Source organism: Danio rerio, chromosome 19 (assembly GCF_049306965.1).
Source record: "Danio rerio strain Tuebingen ecotype United States chromosome 19, GRCz12tu, whole genome shotgun sequence".
Lineage (NCBI taxonomy): Eukaryota > Metazoa > Chordata > Actinopteri > Cypriniformes > Danionidae > Danio > Danio rerio.
The window spans coordinates 7,286,870-7,297,500 of record NC_133194.1 but is presented as its reverse complement, the minus strand read 5'-3'; the positions used below and the strand labels follow the sequence as shown (position 1 = coordinate 7,297,500).

Genomic DNA, 10,631 nt, shown 5'->3' with positions numbered 1-10,631 from the left:
ATCCAAACACACGTCCTATTCTTATGCCCCATATGGTACAAAACCTGACAGGTGGACAAATCTAAACATGTTTTTAATAAAACAAACATAAATTTGCAAATAATAAATAATACTTCTAATAATAATAACATTATACAAATACAAATTGTCGTGAATAAACTGAAAAAAAGCCCCTGTGATAAAGAAGGCATAGAAGCAGTGGTTAATATTTATGTTGAAAATAATAATTTCTGTAATATTTTAAATCTTTAATACTTTTTCATCTTTAAAGATTTTTGCATATTCCTCTACAATCTGCGTGTTTTAAACAATGTGTAAGCGAGGCGCACAACTAACGCGCTCTGCAAATGACTATTGTACAGTCTATTTTAGCCACTCAAAACAGCAATGCGCCAACAATGCGCCTTAACACACCTCTTTTCTAAACCAGAACACCCATGGGTGCACAAAGTGGCACAAATGGATTTGCTATTTAAACAACGTGTAAGAAAACAGGAAAATTAAAGTTGCGCTGGTCTGAAAATAGCATTACGTCAGGGCAAAGACGTCTTGCGCCTTATTGCGCCGGGTTTATGATAAGACCCATAGTTATCTCAGAAATGAAAATTAACTTGCCGTTTGCTCTACCTCAAGTGTTTCCAAACTTTAATGCGTTTCTGTCTTACAGTTGAACACTGAAGATTTTTAAAAAATGTTTGATAGCAGTTGACATTGGCTTCATTACTTACTTACTTTATTACTGGAAGTCCACACGAACACAGGGAGAACATGCAAACTCCACACAGAAATTGACTTCATCAGTAGGAAAAAATTGGCTACTCTTTTTTTAAACATTGTTTAAAATACATTTTTTGTGTTCAGCAAAAGAAAGGAACTCAAAAAGGTTTTTTAGGGTGTACTTATTTTTGTGTTTGTTTTCATTCATTGCTAATAGGCAAAGACATATACACATTACAGGAGACAATTCATGTACAAAATACAAGATACGAATACAAGATCAAGTGTGTATGTGTGAGTGTTTGTGTCCTGTATGTGTCTAGTTACTAGTTATATGGGTGGAAGTGTTCAAGAAAAGGACCATAAAGTAAAGTGTAACATGAATATTAAGAGGGTGGTGTAAATTTTTGTCTTTTAGTATTATTATTATTAATAATTCTTTATTAATTATTATTATTAATTATTAACGAAAACAGTTATTACAACAAATATTAACAAAACAGTTGGAGAAGGAGGGATGTGATACATAGTAATGTTAATAATGGTTGTAATAATAAAAATTACTATAAATAAATAATAATAATGAGGAAAAGGAAGAGGTTGGGAGAATAGGCAGAGGACTAATAATAGCAATAATAAGTACTGTCTTTTTTAATGAAACCAGCTACACTCAAGTCTCTCAGAAACGCCTGTGATTTCCCTGTGTGTGTTTGTGCAGTATGAATGTGTTTGTCTCAGCACTTGTCAGTTGTGTAATGCTGTTGTTTTGATAGCTGATGAGATGTTACATATGGCCTGTTCTCTGTGTGCTGTCAGCAGGGTGGCAGTGGATCGTGAGCTCAGACAATGCCCTTTCTTTAGAGTCATATTCAGCTCCAGTGTGACTGTCTACTGCCACCTGGTGGTGGATTTAAGGATTACACAATATGCAAAATATCACGTTATGTGAGATTAAATGGGTTGCTCGGTGGTTAGCACTGTTGCTTCACAGTAAGAAGGTCGCTGGATTGAGTCCCGGCAGGGCTAGTTGGCATTTCTGTGTGGAGTTTGCAAGTTCTCCCCGTGTTGGCATGGATTTTTTCAGAGTGCTCCGGTTTCCCCCACAGTCCAAACATATGCTCTATAGTGAATTGAATAAACTAAATTGGTCGTAGTGTATGAGTGAGTGCATGAATGAGAGAGTGTATTGATGTTTCATACTGTGTAAAACATATTCCGGAATAGTTGGCGGTTCATTCCGCTGTGGCAACCCCTTGATAAACAGGGGACTAATCCGAATTAATGAATGTGAGATGAAATTATTTGTCAATGTTTCTCAATGTCAAATGAAATTCAATCGATCCAAAACGTGACATGAAATTTTAAGTCATCATGAAACCAAAATTTGGATTTTTATGTCTACAAATGCCTATGTGTCAGCATAGTGGCAGATTTAAAAACAAGATTAACATCCTGTGCTAGCAAGGGAAAGATTGTCACTAATGGTCGGGGCTTTCACACTCTGATGACACGCACAAAGGGAGAATGTCAATCAAAGTGTTTCTGCAGACTGTTTTCATCCATTGTGATTATAAAAAAAAATAAATATGTATCTTTTACCATTAGAAGCTGGATATATTCACACACTGTTGCCTGACAACTGTGTTTAAATGTCTCCCTCAGGTACTGCTCGCGGTATTGTGGTCTGCACCGGTGACCGCACCGTCATGGGCCGCATCGCCACCCTGACCTCCGGCCTGGAGACCGGAAAGACTCCCATCGCCAAAGAGATCGAGCACTTCATCCACATCATCACCGGCGTGGCCGTCTTCCTGGGCGTCACCTTCTTCATCCTGTCCATCATCCTGGGCTACAGCTGGCTGGAGGCCGTCATCTTCCTCATCGGCATCATTGTGGCCAACGTGCCCGAGGGGCTGCTGGCCACCGTCACTGTGAGCATCCAACCTTTATTTCACTCTCTGTCTTTCTCACTGTGTCAGGAGTGTGTTTCAGGGTCTTTGTTAGTGTCCTTTTGTGATTATTGTCATGTTTTTCAGTATAATTTGTGAGTTAATATGTGTTTGTCGTTTTCTTGTGTGTATTTTTCGTTTATGGATTTGTTCGGAATCTGGAACACTAACACACTGCAGTATGAACACTACATACTACCTACTGAGGGTTCACAAAGACTATAGAATACACAAGACGTGTCACTCGTATAGTCCTAAATGGGGAAAAGTGTATCGGCCAATAGTAGCTGTGTCATCATAGGAATAACATATATTTTAAAGGTTATTAAATAATAAAATAGGGTTATAAAACATATGCCAGAGTAATTGGCAGTTCATTCCACTGTGGCGACCCCTGTTAAATTAGGGACTAAGCCGAAGGATTACTAAAGTACATATTTCATTAATCCTAATTGTTTCTCTGTAATGTACTTTTTTTGGGCTTAGTCCCTGATTTATCAGGGGTTGCCACAGTGGAATGAACCTTCGATTACTCTGGGATATGTTTTATGTGGCGAATGCCATTCTATGTTATTGTTTCTAAATCATTTTCCAGTACTTACAGTCGTAAGGTCATCTGCTATGTAAAACATATGCCAGAGTACTTGGCGGTTCATATTGCTGTGGCGACCCCTGATAAATCAGGGTCTACGCCGAAAGTTATTCAAATAAATAGTTCATTAATCCTAATTGTTTCTCTGTAATTCACTCCCTCACTTCTTTTCCTTCAGCTTAGTCCCTGATTTTGCCACCGTGGAATGAACCGCCGATTACTCTGGCATATGTTTTATGTGGTGGATGCTCTTCTTTGTAATTGTTTTTACAAATCTACAACTTATTGTTTCTAAATAATTTCCCAGTACTTACGGCTGTAATGGCATCTGCTCCATAAAAAATATGGCAGAGTGGTTGGTGGTTCATACCGCTGCGGCGACCCCTGATGAATCAGGGACAAAGCCAAAGGATTATTATTGTTAATAATATCATAATTGTTTCTCTGTAATTCACTTAATCACTTTACCTGATTTATCAGGGGTCGCCACGGTGAAATGAACCACTAATTACTATGACATATATTTTATGAGGTGCATGCCCTACTTTGTAATTGTTTTTACAAATGTACAAGTTATTGTTTATAAATCATTTCCTAGTACTGGGTTGCAGCTGGAAGGGCATCCGCAGCATAAAACAGGCCAGAATAGTTGGCGGTTAATTTCACTCTGGCGACCCTAGATAAATCAGGGACTTATCAGAATTAGTAATGGTTATAATATCATAATTGTTTCTTTGTAATTCAATCAGTCACTTTCCTTTGCGCTGCGTAAAACATATGCCAGAGTAGTTGATGGTTCATTCCACTGTGGGGACCCCTGATAAATCATTGACTAAGCCGAAGGAAAATGAATGAACATTTCTAAATCATTTGTATTGTGTATTAGTGGTGTGTCGTTCCGAACATATTCCATGAGATGTGCTACTATTTTTATTTATTTTTTTAATTTCCTTTTTCATCTTGTGTTAATTCCTCGTGATCACTCTCTACAGTGTTAGTGAAAAGTATTGTGGCTTCTTGTCTGTGATTGTGTGTCAGTGAACGCACATGTAGTGTTGTATATCATTGTGTTTGTGTGTTTGAACTGTATTCCCTCTCTCTAATTCCTCATATCTGTGACTCTTCGTGACTCTATCGCTGTCTCTTTCTCTCCCTCTGTCTGTTCCTCTCTTCCTCCTCCCTGTGTTCTTTTACAGACTCTCAGCCACTGTTGACAATCTGAAAAGTATTACTCTGTGGTATCTCTAGTTGCCTGTGCAAGCTAGCGGCTGCCACATTTAGAGACGCACATTATCGAGGCTCTGGCTGTGCTGTGATTGGCTGTGCATTGAGCCTGTGGCTGCGGTGCACAACTAGGTCTGAAACATACTCTAAGCTCGCTGCAAACTCAGTGTTGGGCGTTGATGCATTTGGAAATGAGTGAGAGTCATCATGCCAAAAGGTTCATTGCTTGGTAGTCTAAGCAGTCTATCTGATCAGCAGTCTGTGATCGTCCAGTTGTGGGCACTGAATCAAAATCTTGCTCAATTATGATGCCATATCCCACTTCTTTGGGGCTAACCCCCTTATACCTTTCGACCCTAGCAACGCCCCTGGTTCCAACCCTAATCAGACACAACTGGGCTAGCTAATCAAGCTCTTACTGCTAGGCCAGGGGTGACCAAACACTAGCTGTTTCTCAATTGCAAGAACGCAGAGAACGGACTTGCATTCTTGTGGAGACCGGTCTAGCTAGGTGTTCTCGGAAAAGCAAACTCGGGAGACCACGAAAACAGAGAACGCGTCCTGTGAGAAATGAGATGCTGCGTTCTTCCTGATGGTCACATGACCATCACGCATTTTTAACTGAAAATCGTTGAAACATTACAGCATTCACACAACGATTTATTGTTATTCCCCTTTTCACAATATATACTACGCTTAAAAACATTATAAATATACGTTGCACAATATAAATAAAAGACATTTTAATACAAATTTCTAGTGCGAGACCAGTGCTCTGCATCGGTGCGTCCTCCATATCAAGAACACATCTGGGAAGTTTTACGCGTCCTCTGTTTTTGCGGTCTTGAGTATTGAAACTGAACTTTGGCAGCTGATGATGACGTTACACGGGAACACGAGACCGCTGAAGAATGCATATTGAGAAACAGCCTCTGTCCTGGAGGGCTGGTGCTCTGCATAGTTTAACTCCAACTTCCTTCAACACACCTGCCTGGAAGTTTCTAGTATACCTAGAAAGAGCTTGATTAGCTGGTTCAGGTGTTTAATTGGGGTTGGAACTAAAATTTGCAGGACACCGGCCCTCCACCAACTGAGTTTGGACATCCCTAGGATAACAGAAAAAATAAGTAAAAATTATAATTAAAAGCTTTTAAACAAAAGTTTTTAAAACCTTTTTTCTATTAGTCATTTCAACTTATTAAACGGAATAAAATTTTAAGTTCAACTTTGCATAACCTAAAAAATGTAGTTGAAAGCTGATTAACTTAAAATAAGTAAAAGTAACAAAAACATATGTAGTCTTGAATTTTTTGTCGTGTCATTTTTTACAATGTGTACAAAGTCCTATAACTTGGACGTTAATATAATTTAAAGACAACAATTAGCAACAAGGCTTAAAATATTACATTTAATTATTATTTTTATTTGGATAGTATAATAAAAGCACTGAAATTAAAAAAAGGTTAAGTTTATACAGTTTTTACAATATCATCAACATATTTTTGTGAATGTTTGTAGATTCAAGGTCTTTTTTATTATCTGTATTTGCTTAAAATTGAAGTAAATATTTTTTTATTTTTTTATTTATCCTTGTGACAGATTTATCAAACAACTGTAATGTTTTTGTGCTATAACTTGTAGTAAAGATAGGGAAAAGATGACCTTCACTCAATCCCTGCTGCCATTTAAACAATAGTCATTTTTATGCAAATCTTTTTGTGAATGTTTCGACTCCAGTACTTTTTATTGACATTCTTTACTTCAATTTTAAGTAAATAAATATTTTTCTATATTTATCCTTGTGACAGATTTATCAAACAACCACGTTTTTTGTGCTATAACTTGTAGTAAAGACAAAGAAATGATGACCTCCACTCAATCCCAGCTGCCACTGGGAACAACACTTATTGTTCGAATTTCGGTAAAATGTACATAGATAATTTTAAAACCAACAAAACACAGAGCTTTTTATGGTTAGTGGACATTATGCACCCATTATATAGTACATATATATTTCATTCATCAACTAAAACAGCAAAGATTAAAAAATCAATTTGGGGATTTAAGGATCAATATCCACACTGCAAAAAAAAATCTTACTTAGATTTTTTTTATTGTTTCTAGTTCAGATTTCCAACAATTCTTAAACCAAGAAGCATTTTCTAGACAAGTAAAACATATTGTGTTGTTTTTAGAAATAATATAACAAAATTAAGTGTGTTTTTCTTTAAAATAAGCAAAATAATTTGCCAATGGGGTAAGCAAAATAATCTTGTTTTTCCCGTTAACATAAGATTGTTTTGCTTACCCCATTGGCAGATATTTTTTGCGTATTTGAAGGAAAATCTCACTTAATTTTGTCATATTATTTCTGAAAACAAGAAAATATGTTTTGCTTGACTAGAAAATTCTTCCTGATTTAAGAATTTTTTAGACCTTTTGACTAGAAACATGACAAAAAATCTAAGAAAATTTTTTTTTGGATCAATTGAAAATCAATTGGATGTCCGTCATCTGTCTAACTGAAGATGGACATTGCGTAGAGTATGTTTCAGGTCTTTCTGCTTTCTGTGCTATGCTCTGCTTTGCTCCTCAGAGCCTCTTTTTTTAACTGAACACTGATTTAATAGTGCACGATTCTGCATTTTGCCTCATTACCAATAATGCATTGTCACTAAAATTCGCTTTTCTTTCTCTCCACCTCCTTTTCCTTTCATCTTCTGCCTCGACTGCTCTTCTTTTTGGTCCTGGGTTTCCGTTTCTCTCCTTCTTTCTTCTGTTTGCATCTCTCAGGTGTGTCTGACTCTCACAGCCAAGCGAATGGCCCGTAAGAACTGCCTGGTGAAGAATCTGGAGGCTGTGGAGACTCTGGGATCCACTTCCACCATCTGCTCGGATAAAACCGGAACGCTGACGCAGAACCGCATGACTGTCGCTCACATGTGGTTCGACAATCAGATCCATGAGGCAGACACCACTGAAGATCAGTCTGGTGAGTGCTGGGACATTGCAGTGGTGTTCATTGGGAAATTCCAGGTACAGTGCTCAGCATATATAAGTACACCTCTATATAGATATGATTACACCTCTATATATATATATATATATATATATATATATAGAGAGAGAGAGAGCTTTATATATATGAAGCTATACAATATTATATTTGTGCAGATACATTAGATTAGTCAGTACTGAAGCCAAATCTGAAGCTCATCTAACAAAATAACTCACGATAACGGTCCAAAAACTAGTACACCCAAATTTACCTGTTATAGAAAAATATTAAATACAAATTTTTAAAAATAAAAAAAAAGCATTTTTCTTGAATTTACTTGTAATATCTTTAAATTTTTAAATATGTTTGGTGACTAAAATATTATTTTAATAATTATATCTGTTTAATAAATCTGTTTTGTTTAAATGCACCAAAATATATTCCCTATATTCACTGAGAAATGGATAAAAATATTCGTTTTCAAAATGGGGTGCAGTTAATTATGCTGAGCACTGTACATAGATTCTAAAGCTAAATGTTTGAGAACACGTGTTCACGTGTTTTAATTATTATTTTTATTATTCATAACCATTATATAACCAGGAAGTCTCATTGAGATTTAAAATCTCTTACAAGTGTTGTTTTTTGTAGGTTGTTTTGTACCTGATAGCAGGCAATAGCACTAATCAGCCACAAGGGGGAGGCGCGAGAAAAAGTTGCATAGTGTTGCTTTAATATGCAGAATATACAAATATCTAATAATTAAAAATATCATTAAAAATTATAAGTGTATCTCCTAAGATGGTAAAGTAACACTGATACCATGTTTCTCCATTAGGTGCATCGTTTGATAAGAGCTCTGGCACATGGTTGGCTCTGGCCCGCGTGGCTGCTCTCTGTAACAGGGCCGTGTTTAAAGCGGGACAGGAGTCTCTGCCTATCCTGAAGAGGGATGTCGCAGGGGACGCCTCTGAATCTGCTCTTCTCAAGTGTATCGAGCTGTCCTGCGGCTCCGTCAAAGCCATGAGGGACAAGAACAAGAAAGTGGCCGAAATTCCCTTCAACTCCACCAACAAATATCAGGTTCGTTTAATGTTTTGCATCCGGACTGAATTTAGGAAGTCAGATCCAGTTTCAGAAAACTGGGATTATTATTCAGTTAATATAACTCTTAACTTTTAACGTAAAAGTTAAAATAATATTGCATTTGTTTATTGATGGTGAAAAATTAAGGGCCCCATCATACACCCGGCGTAATGCGCGACGCAATAGTTTCAGCTTGGCGCAAGAGTCGTTTTGATGTTTTGCATCACGCTGTTTAAATAGCAAATGCATTTGCGCTCATATGTGCACCCATAGGCGTTCTGGTCTAAAAAAGGAGGTGTGTTGAGGCGCATTGCTATTTCGAGGAACTTAAATAGACTGTTCAATAGAACAGATCAAGGCAGGTCTATGGTCCAGCGCAGAGCGCGTTATTTGTGAGCCTCGCTTACACATTGCTTAATACACACAGGGTTTACAGCAATACGCAAATAACTTTACAAATGAAAAAGAATTAAAGAATTAAAATATTACAAAAATTATTATATTCTAGCCTACATAAATATAAAAACCACCGCCTCCATGCCTTCTTCATCTCTGGGGGCTTTTTCAGTTTATTCATGACAATTTGCTTTTGTATAATGGTATTATTATAAGCAGTATTATTTATTATATCCATATTTATTTACTTTTTATTAGAAACCAGCTTAGATTTGCCCACCTGTCAGGTTTTAGACCATATGGGGCGCAGCATGTGTATTTGGAAATAACGTTATTATTGTTTATTTATTCGTTTGCTGGAAATTAGAACTGAATTTAGAAATAGTTTTGAAACAAATCTTTGCACTTAACAAACAAAATTAATTATGTATAGGCTAATGGATATCTGTGCGTACAACACGTCATTCTCAATAGCATTCTCAATAGATGCTCTGTTTAACTGTTTTCTCTCTAGTGAAGCGTTCAGTTTTTCCACTAACAAAGTCGCCCATGTAAATAGCAAATGCGCTATGGCGTGACGCAATTGACTCTTAAAGTGAATGGGAGATGAGACTCTGATTGGCTTATTCTCAAAACACACCTATAACTCATTAAGAGAATAAGCTCAACCCTGTTAGACCATGCGCCGCGGCGCAAAGCGGATTCCACTGTGGTGACCCCTGATTAACAAAGGGACTAAGCCCAAAAGAAATTGAATGAATGTCTCTGGGTTTAACACATAAACAGCACATTATTCTTCTCTCATTAACACACTCCTGTTCTCGTCACACCAGTTGTCAGTGCACGAGTTGGACGAGAGTGAAGAAAACCACTACCTGCTTGTGATGAAGGGGGCACCAGAGCGCATCTTGGACCGCTGCTCCACCATCCTGCAGCAGGGCAAAGAGCAGCCCATGGATGAAGAGTTGAAGGAGGCTTTCCAGAACGCCTACCTGGAGCTCGGAGGACTGGGAGAAAGAGTTCTAGGTTAAAAAAACAGAGAGATACTTGTGAAGTCAGTTTTAAACCGAAGTGTTGGATATTCATGGGCATTTTTGTGCCATCTTGATTCTTTATTGTATGTTATTTAGAGGTGCTGGAATACTGTAGGTTAGCATGCTTTACTGTTTAAAAAATATCATTGAAGTGTGCATAATTAAAATACATCTGAGTATGAGCATTGACTAAAAGCATCTGGTAAATTAATAAATGTAAATCCTCAAGACTGTGGGATAAATCCAGTATCTTTCTCCTGCTTCCAGGTTTCTGCCACTTGGTGATGCCTGGTGACAAATACCCCAAAGGCTTCGCGTTTGACACCGACGACATTAACTTCCAGACAGACAACCTGTGCTTTGTGGGTCTGATGTCCATGATTGACCCTCCCCGAGCCGCCGTCCCAGACGCTGTGGGCAAATGCCGCTCAGCTGGTATCAAAGTCATCATGGTGACCGGCGACCATCCCATCACAGCCAAGGCCATCGCCAAAGGTGTGGGCATCATCTCTGAGGGCAACGAGACAGTCGAGGACATCGCCGCTCGCCTGAATATCCCAGTCAGCCAGGTCAACCCAAGGTAGAGTAGTAAAACACAGTTAAGGCTGAATTATACCAAAGACTATAGAAACTAT

At 37.8% G+C, this 10,631-nt stretch overlaps 1 protein-coding gene across 1 annotated transcript in view; it reads left to right on the top strand.

The window, feature by feature from the left end:
* The window catches only part of atp1a3a (ATPase Na+/K+ transporting subunit alpha 3a), a 58,357-nt gene that overhangs the window by 31,616 nt on the left and 16,110 nt on the right, over window positions 1-10,631 (top strand). Inside the window, 5 exon segments of the mRNA NM_131684.2 lie at window positions 2,380-2,648; window positions 7,276-7,474; window positions 8,319-8,563; window positions 9,796-9,988; window positions 10,264-10,576. Of these exon segments, the coding sequence (NP_571759.2) occupies window positions 2,380-2,648; window positions 7,276-7,474; window positions 8,319-8,563; window positions 9,796-9,988; window positions 10,264-10,576 (1,219 nt within the window).